Source organism: Pagrus major, chromosome 7, assembly GCF_040436345.1.
Source record: "Pagrus major chromosome 7, Pma_NU_1.0".
Lineage (NCBI taxonomy): Eukaryota > Metazoa > Chordata > Actinopteri > Spariformes > Sparidae > Pagrus > Pagrus major.
Genome location: NC_133221.1, coordinates 31,548,882 through 31,563,647, shown reverse-complemented (window position 1 = coordinate 31,563,647; position 14,766 = coordinate 31,548,882). Strand labels below are relative to the sequence as shown.

Here is a 14,766-nt window from a genome sequence, read left to right as displayed (position 1 = left end):
CAAACCCTTTATAGAACGATTACATAGCCTAGATCTTTTTAAATAAAGGTATGTCCTTGGACACGGGGATGAGCAGGCAGACAAAGGATTCCATAATGTAGCCTATAATGACATGATGAGACAAAAATCTCTTTTTATATGCCTTTGTATTTTGGTCTACAGAACAAGGAATGCATGGACATATATGATTAAAGAATGTAGATTAAAGTGCGCTCAGAGGATCAGGCTTCATCATTAGGCTCATTTCAGTCACACAGAGACTGAACAAAGAACTTATAGGCTCTGCTGTATTAAACACACAGAGCCTATATTAACATGATCATGTTGGTGTGGATGGGTTCTTAAAAAAACAACAATAAACGCTTCACTTCTGTCGATAACGTGGATTGTAATGCGTTACATGACATAACTGTAGTAATATATTACTGAAATATTATTAGTAAAGTAACGTGTTATATTACTCCGTTACAAATGATGGCTGTAATGCATCATTTTACTGGTGTGGAAATGGTGTTACCATTTATTTTAGCATTTCAGTGCAGACAGAGAACTTTTCAGAAATAACCAGAAAGTGCTGATGTGGACACGTTTTCCACCATTGTTTTCGAATGCAGTAGGCTTAAAGCATGGACATGTTTCAGGTTTCAGATATTAGTAGTAAGTATGTAATAATACCATTACTATTGTTTCAAAGCCACAATGATGTGGTCATCAAAGTAAATACATACCTTGCTTTTTGATATGACTAACAAAACCAGTCAGTTTCTATATGAGTGTTGACTTTTATTTTATCATCAGCACTAATGATATGACATCCATAATATTTATAGTAACAGGAAAATGAATAGGAAGCGACTTTTACGTACAGGTTCTTGACCCTACTAGTTGTGTATGACTGTTCCAATGGTTGTGTGTGACATGTACAGAAGTATACAGGACTCCACAGCACCACTCACTCACATCAACTTCGCACGATTTGTTTCTTCCGGCCGGCCCTCCTGGATACGTCTGAACCAATGAGAGAGCTGACAGATGACGCTCATCCAATCAACAGCCACTACATTCCACTGTGCAGGAAGATACTCCCCACCAGTATAGTTTCTTGTATTTTGGCGGCTGTGCGGAAAACATGGCGGAAAATTTGAAAGGTAACTCATGTTGACTACATATGACTTTATATTCCATTATAGGTTTATTTACTATTTCTATTCGGTTACACCTAAGTGTACACTCTTTGAAGACATCAAATATGCACGCTTTTCTGTCCTGACATAGCATTAACGAGAGCTGAGGGATTGTATAAGACGGTGACTCTAGGAAGCGAAGTTAGTTGTCCGAAGCAGTTGTGCAGTTAAATGCTCCCTCTTTTGTTAGGACGTTGTCCGCGTGTGAATTAAGAGTGACTTTGATCAAGCTTAAATCTGTGCTATATTTTAGGGAGCATAACTTAATGGCTTTGTAAAGTTAGTCTAGCCCTTTTCATTGTAGAGTCAGGCTGCGTGGTTAAGCGGGCAAAAAAAACTATCGATAAGCTTCAGGCGCCATGCAGCGCCGCTTAAATGTTTACGCTATATGGATCCATTTGTTTTTTGGCAGTTTGGTGTGTCCGTGAAGGGTATGGGCGCCACGATTCAGGTCCTCAAGTGGTTTTAACCTCAATTTCCTTGTGTGGGGAGCGCAGTGTTGCAGTGGCGGTAGAAGGTGGAGTTCAGATTGAAAGTAGAATTTTATCGAGATAAAATGCTGGTCACTGTGTTATACATATGCCGAATTAAGCCACGCTAATACGTATCAAAGTCATTTTATTCAGCCACGCTCCCTCAGAAATGTGTAGTGCCAGTTTAAATCGACTGACTTTTAAATGGATTTTGGTGTGGCCTCCTTGCTTAATATAAACTGGTTAAGTGAAGTACTGGTACTAGTTAAAAGGAGTTGCTGTGTCAGATTGCAGCGTGCCCTGTAAGATGTTCTGGGAAGAGCTGGAAGCCCTGTGTCGCGGAGAGCGGATCCACTGTAAAGCGCTTGGGGTGAGCAGAGCCAACATCAATGACTATGAGGTGGAATTCCTCTGTGACTACAAGAAGAATAAGGTAAGGTGTCAGTATTATAACTCATGACCACTTACTGCTATTAACAGCTGTGCTCATCTGTGGCACACTGCAAGTGTTAAGAAGTATGTATTACATAGCATTTACACTGTACACTGACTTATGTTTGGGACATTGGTCAAAGCTCTAGACCATTATTACTCGTGTGCGTGTGTGCGTGTGTGTGTGTATGTATGTATGTATGTATGCATGCATATATGTATGTATATATGTATATATATGTGTGTGTCTATATGTATATATATGTGTGTTTGTGTGTGTCTATATGTATATATATATGTATGTGTGTGTGTGTGTGTGTGTGTGTCTATATTTATATATATACATGTGTGTGTGTGTGTGTGTGTGTGTGTGTGTATGTGTATGTGTATATATGTTTGTGTATATATACACACACATTATATACACCGATCAGCCACAACATTAAAACCACTGACAGGTGACGTGAATAACATTGATCATCTCATCACAATGCGATGTTCTGCTGGGAAACCTTGGGTGCTGGCATTCATGTGAATGCCACTTGACACGCACCACCCATCCAAACACTGTTGTGGACCAAGTACACCCCCTCATCACAACAACACTACCTGATGGCAGTGGCCCCCCAGCAGGACAATGTGCCCTGACACACCACAAACACTGCTCAGGAACAGCTCGAGGAACACAATAAAGGGCCCAAGGTGTTGACCGGGCCTCCAAATTCCCCAGATCCCAATCTGATCGGGCATCTGTAAGACGTGCTGGAGCAGGTCTGATCCATGGAGGCCTCATCCTCCCAACATACAGGACCCAGAGGATCCACTATAAAACGCCCTGGTGCCAGACACCACAGGACACCCTCAGAGGTCTTAAGCCCATGTCTTGACAGGTCAGAGCTGTTTTGGCTTCACAAGGGGAACCTTCACAATATTATGTACAGTATATGTATGTACATGTATATATACATGTATAAACATATATATGAGTACGATATCGATCAAAATTACGTCACGTTCTTGACCTTCGAAATCAAAGGTGGAATCGAGGATTTAGCCCCGCATCACGTCTGGCAGGCGTGCCAAGAGGGGAAAAAAACACACACAGCATGTTGTAGCACAGCGAATCAAAGTTACCTCCTCTAACCTGAATCTGCAGCCAATTAAAAGACACCATGGCAACTGCTGTTATCGGAGACACATCAACTGAACTTGAACCCCCTCCGGCTTCTCTGAAATCACCGATGTGGAAATATTTTGAGTTCCCGGAGAGTAATGTTAACAATGTTCGTGTTGTCGGCAAGAAAACCACAGTTTATAAGCTATGCTATCTGTGTCCACAGGCAACACGACAAGTATGGCAGGACATCTCCCCAGGCATCATAAAGAAGTAGACTTAACTGAGAAAACGACTCGGTTAACACAGCCAAGTCTTCGGTCCTCATTTAGAGCTAATCTTCCACAAAATTCAACTCGCGCTAAAGCAATAACTAGCACTATAGAGGTATTTGTAGTATCTTATTCAGTGGTGGAAAACCCTGGATTTAAGCATTTAATTAGCATACTGGAGCCACATTACAAAATGCCAAGCAGGTCCCATCTTACCACAAAGGTGTTGCCCTCCATGTATGATAATGTGAAGGAAAAACTTATTGGAGGTCTGAGCAGTGCAGATTTAGCGGCCTTAACGACAGATTGCTGGACCTCCAGAACAACACAGAGCTACATGACCATCAAAACACACTACATTAAGTGTGCACTCTTCACATCTGCTGCAATACAACATGCTGTGTGTGTGTTTTTTCCCCTCTTGGCACGCCTGCCGGACATGACACTGATGGCGTGGCTAACTCCTCGATTCTAGAGGTGGGAATCTCTAGGCACCTCACTATTCCATTTGATTACGATTCATAGGGCTGTGATGCAATGATAAAATGATTATTGATGCATCTTGATGCATCTTTTTTTTCTATACAGGATTTCATTTTTTCTCACTGTGTGACTACTTGGTACTTTCAAAGCAAAGTATTTGTAACGATCCATACTGAATTGACTTCCAATATTTTTTATAAATAAAACAAATGGAAGAGATGTGGCAAGTCAACTGGAAGGTTACATTTACCAGCAAATATCCCAGCTTTGCAAAGAACCAACAGGAAAAGAAAAGTGTGCCTGTAGCAGCATTTATGTAGTAAATTAATACAGCTTCAGCATATTCTGAATCATTAACATAAAATATAATAGATTTCTAAACAACATCCTCCTGTTATGTGCAGTGAGCAATATAATTCTAAAGACAAAAAAACCCCAAAACATTTTGCTGTACCAAAATCACAAACAGCTTTCATTCAAAAATATAGAATTCTGTACCAGCAGCTCTAATACAAAAATAATGTTTGTGGACTTCAGCATATTCTGAATAACTAACAACATAAAAAGCTGCCCTTGTTCACAAATAAAAATGAAGAGTCCAAGACTTCTCACTATAAACAAAATCCTGAGCATAGAATCCCTCAGACCAAAAAACAAACAAAACATTTTGCTGTATACCACAATCAAAAACGGCTTTCATACAAAAAAGGTCTTAGGCACTTAAACATCTGCAGAAAGAAAAGTCAAAATGTTGTGTCACTTTCTCTAAATTGCTGCACTGATACACTCTGTGGAGGGCAGTACAGTAAACCTAATCAAGACTCGGGGTATACCTACAGATCTGTTTACAGCATATTGATGTCACAGCCAAACAATACAGAAAGCAGCTCTCATACAAACAATACCAATGCCTGGCAGTGCAAATGTGCTTAGCTAGTAGTAAGTGCTAATGTGTAAAATCTTGTGTAAGAACAAGAGCTGGTCTACATGTTCAGATGCAAGTGTGCTCTGCTGTGTGGTTACTATATCTCCTGCCGTAGAGAAGACTCTCTCTGCAGAGACACTGGTGCCAGGAATACACAAGCATCTTTTGGCCAACTTTGAAATCAGAGGAAACACTCCCTGATTCTTACTCCACCAGTGATGACGCAGTAAAGTACTTGGCCACTTCCTCCTCAGCTCTGGCATAGGCGGACACAGGCTGCTGCTGGACTCTAGCATCAGTAAAAGTCTGCTCGAGCAGATTCTCTAGCAGAGAAGATGATGACAATCTTCTTTTAGAAGCAGGACTTTGGTGTTGCTCCTCCTCAATGGTTGGGGTGTCTTCTTCCTTCAATGTGTTGTGCACTGGGTTTTCCTCCTCTTCTACTCTCACCTCTTGCTGTAGGTAAACACAATGAGAATAACAGGTAAACACAAAAGCCTTGCATGTTTAAATCACAATGTCAATATCTTCAATCCAAACCACCTTTTAACAAAATTATTAACAAAACAAATGTATTTGTTCTATTCAATATCAAAAACCATGTATTATTATGGAATATTTGTTATTTGGTCAATTGTATAAGTTAAGTAAATGTCTTAAGCCCAGAGTGACAGTAATCCTTTACATGAAATAAAATGGCAAAATTACCTTTAGTGATGCAGCCTCAGCAATCAGTCTTCCATACGTCTCCACTCTCTCCTCCCCAGAAAGGAAAGGCAGGCCTTTCTCTGGTGTTCAGTAGTGCATCTCCTGCTGAGGTCCCCATTGATGGCCTATTTTATCTCCCGGACCATTGATGACTTTCCAATACTGTCCTTAGTGTCCTGGATAAGTTGAGCTTGCAAAGGAGCAATCAAACAGATGGTGGGGATGCTCTCCTCCGACAAAAGAATAGTTGCATCTTCCATTGGTTTTAGGGCCTTGATAATATCCTCTGCATTTGAGATGTTTGCTTCACTGAGAGTGCAGATGTCAGACTCTCCTCTCCTCACCTGAGGAGATAGTAACGCAGCGCAGACTGCAGACTGCAGACTGCAGACTGCAGACTGTTGCTCCAGAAACCTGTCATCCATCTCATACGCACTGTTCCACCTGCTACTTACATCTGTTTTCAGCTTGTGTCTCGGCAGACCAAGTAGTTACTGCTTCTCTTCAAGCTGGTGTTTTGCAGTGGTGCTGCGGTGGAAAAACGTAGTAATACGTCTCACCCTACCTAGTAGCCTTGACACAATGGGCAACTTGAGCACTCGCTGAAAGGCCAGATTTAGCGTGTGGGCATAGCATTTCACATGTAGGAATTTACCCAGTTCAGCAGCAACAGCCATGTTGGATGCATTTTCAGTGACTAAAACTAAATCTTTCTTAGTGATCTGCCATTTTTCTGCTACATTCTTTAATAGCTCAGCCATATTTGCACCCATGTGCCTCTCATTCACTGTTCTTGTTTGAAACACATAAGAAACGAGCTGCCACTCATCAAGGATGAAATGCGCAGTTACGGTGACACAAGATTCTGTGGCAATGGATGTCTACGCATCACATGTTACAGCTATCCTACCCGCTTTCTTCAGTGATTCCATGACTTTGGTTTTGGTCTTGTTGTAGAGTGTCGGGATCGCCGTGTCAGTGAAATATCTTCGAGATGGGCCATTGTATCTCGGCTCCAAAGTGCGCAACATAGCACGAAAGTCCTGGTTCTCAACGACTGAATACGGACGCAAGTTCTTGGCAATAAAAGTTGCAATAGAGTTTGTAATTCGCTTTGCCCTTTCTGAGTTGGGTGGAAGCTTTGATATTGCTTGCTCGATGGTCCTCTGGTTGGAAGCAACAACAACCAGCTGTTTTTCTTCCTCCTCTGGGTGGAAACATGGAGAAATATGGTTTCTCATGTTTGTCGTGTTTCCAAAATATTTTAGTTTAGTTCGACACAACTTGCATATTGTGTGGCTCTTGTCCAGGTCCTTTTCCCCTTCAACTTCATAGAAGCCAAAGTGCTTCCATACGCTAGCTTTTAATGCAGAGGGTGCCGGTCGGATTTCACGCTCAGCCATCTTGTGTCTTTTGTTATGTGCACGCCATCGACTGTCCGGGCGCTGCACTTCCGAGTTCTGCCTTTTGCATTCCGTCAACATAACGTTATCAATTAACATTTAGAAAATCAATTTTTGGCATTTGTGAATTGATTCAGAATTGTCCACATCCGCATTGCGATGCCTCTAAGAATCTAAGAATTTTTTCTCCCACCCCTAATTAAGGCAAACAATCAAAGCAGCACTATGTAGGACCAATGTAGGCAAACTCTTAAAGCTATTCTGAAGAAAGTTGATTTCTGTGGGACATAAAAAAAACTGATGGATACGAGAGAAAGAATCCAGTCTTTGCCCCTAATTGAAGTTGTTGTGTTTCAGGAGGAGGAGTTCTATCTGGTAAAGTGGAGGGGCTTCCCAGAGTCGGATAACACGTGGGAACCCAAGAGGAACCTCAAATGCCCCAAACTGATGAAACAGTTCCACCTTGACCTGGATAAGGAGCTGAGGCGTCACAAGAGACGCTGCACCCCTAAAAAGCTAGATAAGGAAGTTGCTTCCTTCCTGACCCAGAAAGCCAAACTCCGTCAGAATCTACGGCGCTGGGAGTCCCATTTGAATCAGACTCGCAACCACCCAGGTCGCATTTTTGTCATGAATGAAGTGGACTTTGAGGGCCCGCCAAAAAACTTCACCTACATCAACAACTACAAAGTAGGCCAGGGAATTGTGTTGGATGAGATGGCTGTGGGCTGTGAATGTAAGAACTGTTTAGAGGAGCCAGTGAGTGGCTGCTGCCCTGGGGCCTCCCTGCACCGCATGGCCTACAATGACAGAGGGCAGGTGCGGATCCGGGCGGGACAGCCCATATACGAATGTAACTCCCAATGCAGCTGTGGCCCCGATTGTCCCAACAGAGTGGTGCAGAAGGGCATCCAATTCGACCTGTGCATCTTTAAGACAGAGAATGGTCGGGGATGGGGTGTCCGCACACTTCAGCATATCAAGAAGAACACGTTCGTCATGGAGTATGTGGGAGAGGTAAGACCTGGTCTAAAACAATTCTTTTCATGATCAGCAAAGTAAGTCTGCCTGTCATCTTTAACTTTAGGCCTAATGCAGCTTTCTTACCATGGAAAAGCCATCACAGGTAAAACAGACCAAACAGTGCTGAAGTTCACATGAATGGTCACAATAACAGAAGTTAGATTATATTATATTAATGTCCCCACAACAGAAATTGCTACTGAAATTTTGTTCAGAAACAATGTTGTGTTAAAATCATCAGCTGGCTTGCAGATTTGTTTAATGACAAGTGGGGTTGTGCAATTGAACAAATATATTGGTTATCGGCTAAGCTTAGTCCATCATTGCTTTGTTTTTTCACAGCCACTTAAATCTACTTTTTAAATACCAAAAGATAAACTCTGAACAAATAAACTCTGAACTGTCCTCCTGCCGGAGGATTGTTATCAGCTAAAATAAAGCTGAATAAATCAGATCCTTCCACTACTAAACTCTACTGTCACACTCCACTCTTTAATGACAACCAGGCTTTACATTTGAGTATTTGACCACATGTGAGAATGAAAATGCAAACTTTGATGGTGATATGTCTTATAAGCTATCATCCAAAACCTGATCGCAGGCAAAATTTAAACTTGGCTGTTTTGGGGTTTTGTGCTCCCTGCAAGTCGGTGTGGAGATGCAGTGTGCAAACTTTTTTCGTTTAATCATTTTCAAAATATTTTCTGGTTCTTACTCTTACATCCTCTGTCTGTCTCAACTCTGGACAGATAGCTTTACTTAAAGTAACTGCTTTACTCCAAGAAACTACTGCTAAGCAGCAGCCCCCCAATCAACCCCTCTGTTGTTCCAGGTCATCAGATATATCTGGGGGGGTGCATCTCTCTCTTCACATCTAGCTACAGGGGCTCAGGTTCAATGCATATGATTCAATGCTATGTAGTGGAGTCTCATTCAGTTTCCATTATACATTAAAATAAGCTATTTTTAAGAAAGTGGCAGTACTTGGGATTCCCTGATCTTTTATTAAGTATATCTGATATACTTCACGAAAGACCACGGAAACCCAAGTATTTTTGTTAATTTATGGCATGGGGGGAAAATGGAGGACTGGTAGCACTGTCATTAATGTCCACATCAGTACTTCCAAACTTTAGATCTAATGATGCACTGTGAACCGCGTTCGTGTTGTCGGACATGTTTTTGTTTATCCCTCGCAAGCATGGATCCAATAGCAATGAAGGTGGTGTGCTAATGTAAATCTTGTGAAAGTAACGCAAGAGTCTTGCTCTGAACTCCTTAAAAGAGATTTGGAGATGCTGTACAGACTAAGCAGCCAAGCTTAGCCTCAGTCAACCGATTATTGACATTAAAATTTGGTCATTGACCGATTCATAGAACATTTGTATCAATCCAGGGCCTGCACATCAATGCACTCGCATCTGTAATGTTAAAATATGTTTTCTGATTCAAACTGCAGATTCTGGTCCCTAGCCAAAAGATTGGTGCATATCTACTTTTCACACTTGTCACACTCATTTAATCAACACTGAGATAAAAAATACTGGATCAGACTGTATCAAAAATACCCCATATTAATGGACTGAGGTCAAGGCAATGCTTATAAATAAGTGGACAAACACTACAAATGTGTTTTTCATAAAATCCAGTGCAGCAACACCATTATTAAAAATGGCACCTCACTAAAACTGTCAAAAAACGGAGCCCACCAAGTTAAATGTAGGTTGGATTTGTTGCAGGGCTCTTATATTGCACAGGGGTTTCTATTTTTCTAGACACGCACTGTCCATGTTTAGGAAGTGCTGATGCCACTTTCAATCTGTATATCAATGCAGAGTTGTTCATAAGCATCAAAAATGAACACATTTCCAGCTGTTTTTAATAAGGGTGTTCCTATTGATCGGGTTATCGGCCGATATGCGTTGTAAAAAGTTTAATGGGGGGTCTCTATAAGGCCCAATCAGAAGAGCCGGCCAGATAAACATACAAGACGGTTCATCTATGTGCTGCTGAAATGCCACACACAGTGCAGGACTCTGCTGCTAGCCTGCTGCTGATAGCTCACTAGCTCTACTCCTACCGATATCAGTACGGATTTTCAGTGCCCTCTTGGTTTAACCAACGCAATATAGTTGTGAGGTCCTGCCAGCCAGTCTTTTGTGACTGAGGAGATAGATGGACCGCTATGCCATGTTCAGACCAAATGCGATGCAAATTATTTGCACGACTAGATTACATACAAAGGCAATGATAAGACTGGGTGGCGCGAATGACGCAACGTGATCACGTGAAAAATCGCGTCAAGCAATTGGTAAGTTTTGGAAATACGTCTCGGCACTGCACAGCATAGCTCTTATCGCTCCAAACTCCATTCAGGGAACAAGCATTTTAAGAGTTGTTTGCTTGTCGGTGTCGGGGGAAGACGTAACACTATTTATTTCAAGCCCTGCAGCATGAGAACGAATAGCTAACGAAGCTTACAGCGGAGCTAAACATACACAACAGGACTGTGACTTTCTGTTCAAAGGAACATGAAGTGTTAAACTGTGAACTGCAGTTAAGTGCAACAAGCACACAAGTAAAGTAAACGGGTACAAGCAGTGACCAGGTGGTGGAATAGTGGCTTCAGACTGAGACTGAGACAGAATTTTCCCTTAATTCTCTGTCCTATTAACTTTCTCTAAACTACAGTTTACAGATGACTTTTAATTCTGTTTTGAACCTATTTCTTCGAAACAATATAAAATAAATGTAATTATTTCCTCAACATTTGAATGATGATTTTACTATGCCACTGAGAACTAACAACTATAGATGACAAAGTGAACAAACATCCTTCTGATTGGTAATCAGTATCGGCCAATACTGCTTCCGGTGAAAATCCTGATCAGGGCACTCTTATGTTTTAAGTCCCGTCACTGTCACTTTATTAGATCTTGGTATTTTTAATCCTTATCTTTTTACTGAATGAAGGATTTGAGTCATTGGAAGTTTGGGTGTTAAGTTATCAGAGAAACAAGCTGAGCTAACGCTGGTGGCCACTTCTAGTAAATATCTGAAGTTAGTATCTCAGTTTTTTTAATTAATCATTATTTTTGTGTTTATATTGACCAAATACACTGAGAAGTTTGTTCCAGTAACGTCCTGTCTTATCCTCCAGATCATCACAACAGATGAAGCAGAGAGGAGGGGTCATGTGTACGACCGCCAAGGCTCCACATACCTGTTTGACCTGGACTATGTGGAGGATGTGTACACAGTGGATGCAGCTCACCAAGGCAACATCTCCCACTTTGTCAACCACAGTGTGAGTGTCTTCTCTGTGTACAGAATTTACTGGAGGCAACTTGGTTGAAAGGTCACTGTCTGTTGGCAGGACTACACTCTGAATTTGGCTCTGTGTAGCCATAAGCTTCTCACTGTTTTAAGACGGGGCTTTTTTCTGCTGTAGTATTGCCCGTCATTACATTATGTTTTTTGAATTCAAAACTCTCACTAATTAGTAACAATGTGATTAAACAGAAAATAGAAGTTGGTGCAAGCATTTACCTTCATCCTTTTTCTGTTTTTGAGAATATGTGGATAAATCATATTGAAGGAAATATTTGGCTGTGAATGCAGGCATTCACAACATATGTTCTTCTATGCACGGAATTCTTTATTAGTGTAGTGAGACATAGTATATTTTCCAACTTTTTTACTATATTCAACTATTACCATCCCCGCTTCTCAACACAAATTCAAGCCCTCATTGCAGTTCTGCACAGAGCAGATAGTTTACTTTGAATCCTTCACTCTAACCCCACAATTATGACTCTTCATACACTTCAGACACAATTTCAGATATGTTGAAGACGCATATTATTTTTGGCATCAGCTTTTCAACAAACCTTAGACTATTTCACATTTTTTATATATTCTTGGCATTATTCAAAGTTGTTAAGCCAGCAATGTGCATTTAGTGTCACCTTTTCAACAAGCCTGAAAATATTCCAAATTTTTCACGTATTCTTTGCATTATTCAACGTTTTTATGGCCAGCAATGCGCATTTGGCTTTTCAACATTTCAACAGCCAGCATTCACAACCGCAAGTTCTTCAGAACTTGCCCTCTCTAGTTTACATGTATTATTTGACTCTTTAAAGGATCATCATCAGCTCCTGACACACGTATTCTTTTTCAGTGTAACCCCAACCTGCAGGTATTTAATGTGTTCATTGACAACATTGATGAGAGACTCCCAAGAATTGCTTTATTTTCAACACGGGCTATCCGGGCAGGAGAGGAGCTCACCTTTGACTACAAGATGCAAAGTAAGTGTCATTAATTCAGCAGATTTAAATGCAATTTTAATTATACTTTTTAGAGGCTTAAATGGACAATCATGGTGATCAAGTTCAGAATCTAGTCCTGTGGAATCATCAACAGTCTATTTCTAACTTATGCATCATCACTTTATCATGATTATCAGTTCATCCTTGTTCATTACAAAAGAAGTTAATGGCTTTCTTCAGAGAAAATCCAGAGATTTTGACATCTAGACAAAATATACACACTTTATATAAAATATACTTTATTTACATACAAGCATAAATATACTACACCCCTGACATAAAGGCCACCATAATGTTCACCATGCTTTTACCAGCTGTCTGTATGGTGGGGATACGTCTGTGAAGGGGTCGCATTTTTAAGGGTGATAACACCTGGCTTTTGATCTGAGCCCTGTCTAACCCGACTCTGTTTGTTCCCAGTTGATCCAGTCGACACAGAAAGCACCAAAATGGACTCTAGTTTCAGTCTAGCAGGGCTCCCCAGCTCTCCAAAGAAGAGGATTCGAGTGGAGTGTCGGTGTGGATCAGACTCGTGTCGAAAATATTTGTTCTGACATGGGACTGCTGGGAACGCAGCACCTCTGTCTTGTGTTTAAAAATTGTACAGATTTGTATATGAAGTTTTATTTTCATTTTTGAAAGTGACAATGACAAAGTCTTCCAAAATGAAATCAATTTCCAGAGGTCAGTCAAATCAAATTTATGCCAACAGAATATAGAGCTGATTTCTAGTGAATTGAAGACTACATCAGTGACTTATTTCAGTACTTAATGATTCATGAAATCCATGATTTTAAATATCTTTATCCGTCCATTTAAATGTGCAAGAAAGAAATGGATGTATGAGCATGCTTATTAGCCCATCCATACAGGGTGCGGTAACAACTTGAATGACACTGCATTAGAATGCATACCTGAGAAATTAATCAGAATCGGCACAAAAGTTACTGGGGTCTATTCTGGTTCGAGAACCATCCTCCATCCAAGTTTGGTGGAAATCCATTCAGTAGTTTTTGTGAAATCCTGTTGAAAAACCAACCCACCAACAAATGGACATGGGTGAAAACATGACCTCCTCGGCGGAGGTAATTTTTTTTTACTTAAAATCAAATGGCTGTTCATTACTGTGTTGCTGTCTCTGCTCTAAAAATGCTTTCTACAAGTCCATGCCACAGGTATTTGCTGAAGCCTTTTCCTCACCATTACACGGTAATTCTGCTTTATTACAGATTGGGCTTTGTTTTCCAGCATCACATTGTACTCATCAAGTTACTTTCTGAGATCTGGGAACACAGCCACACCTCTAAAAAGAAGTCTGATGGTTCAACAAACCTGGCAGGTTAGAAACAAGCCTCTATGTTAGCCAGCTTTATTTGTAGGAGAAAATGAAGGTGAAGAGTACAATTATGACCCAAACCTCCATCATAGTTTATAGACTCAGTTCCTGCTTTAACTTTGATTGACTGTACTAACTGTAGTGTACTGTGTAATGGGGGATTATGAGCACCGTTTCACTCAATTCTTACTTTCAGCTTGACCTTTAAATAAAGTGGTTCAAGTAATCTGGATAGACTGCCTTTATGATTCTTGACCTATTGATTCTTAGTTTTCAACTGTTAATTTGTTATGTGAAATGCCATAACTGATGGAAATGATGGACAAAAGTGTGAAAATTAGACTCAAGTTGTAATAAACTGGAATAAAAATTTGAACTGCATGTTTTTAAATTGTCCACCTCACTCCCTAACATTGTTGTAGAATCCTGTGTTGATGTCTTGAATCTCTGCACTGTTCATACCTGAGCTCAGAGAACATTAACAGTGTCATTGTCAGACTGCTAGCAATCAACTCATTTAGTAATTTGTCACTTCCTGAAGTGGTCATGCACTTGTCTCAAAGGCTCTGGGCAAACAGTTACCACTTTCTAACAACATAATGGAGCTGAAAAGCAACCATAGTCAAATTTTCAGTGCTTTGACTTGCTGATGCCAGTTGAAAAGGTTTTGGTTCTTGGAGTGAAGTTTCTAGGCCTGATATGTTATCTTCATACACCACTCCCTTTATACACTCTACCCACCTGTCACCCATGTTTTCATTTGTTCCTCTGCCTGTTGTGTTCTCTGGACTTGACTGTTTTAAGATCTTCTTTTTTTTTTTTTTTTTTTTTTTTTTAAACTGACATTTTATAATTCTATTTGTAATTTGTAGTGCTTTTAGTTTTGTACTTTCAGTCCTGTCACTTGTGTGACATGCTCCTGATGGTCTGTTTATTTGGCAGCAGTGCATGGTGGTTAAAGGAAAAGTTTACCTAAAAATTCAAAAACTCTGTCATTATTTACTCAACCCCATGACAGTGTAAAGTCGGTGAAGTTTTGTAGTCCATAAAACATTTCTGGAGTGTCACAGCAAAACAGA

The 14,766-nt window shown here is 40.5% G+C and overlaps 1 protein-coding gene across 2 annotated transcripts; it reads left to right on the top strand.

The window, feature by feature from the left end:
* Positions 1 to 1,100: 1,100 nt before the first annotated feature.
* Positions 1,101 to 14,068, top strand: LOC140999342 (histone-lysine N-methyltransferase SUV39H1-like). 2 transcript variants are annotated; one of them, XM_073469695.1, is made up of 6 exons: positions 1,101 to 1,148; positions 1,945 to 2,090; positions 7,352 to 8,011; positions 11,178 to 11,324; positions 12,201 to 12,330; positions 12,772 to 14,068. In XM_073469695.1, exons 1-6 carry the CDS (start codon positions 1,130 to 1,132, stop codon positions 12,903 to 12,905), a joined length of 1,236 nt encoding a protein of 411 aa, XP_073325796.1. In that variant the 5' UTR covers positions 1,101 to 1,129; the 3' UTR covers positions 12,906 to 14,068. The 2 variants fall into 2 exon arrangements, with proteins under 2 accessions (XP_073325796.1, XP_073325797.1); XM_073469696.1 differs by lacking the exon at positions 1,101 to 1,148 and adding an exon at positions 1,645 to 1,701.
* The last annotated feature ends 698 nt before the right edge of the window (positions 14,069 to 14,766 follow it).

Excerpts from the sequence above, each read along its gene's own strand:
- LOC140999342 (XM_073469695.1), top strand. Across the intron at positions 8,012-11,177 it reads TCATGGAGTATGTGGGAGAG|ATCATCACAACAGATGAAGC; the intron begins GTAAGACCTGGT and ends CTTATCCTCCAG. Across the intron at positions 12,331-12,771 it reads CTTTGACTACAAGATGCAAA|TTGATCCAGTCGACACAGAA; the intron begins GTAAGTGTCATT and ends GTTTGTTCCCAG.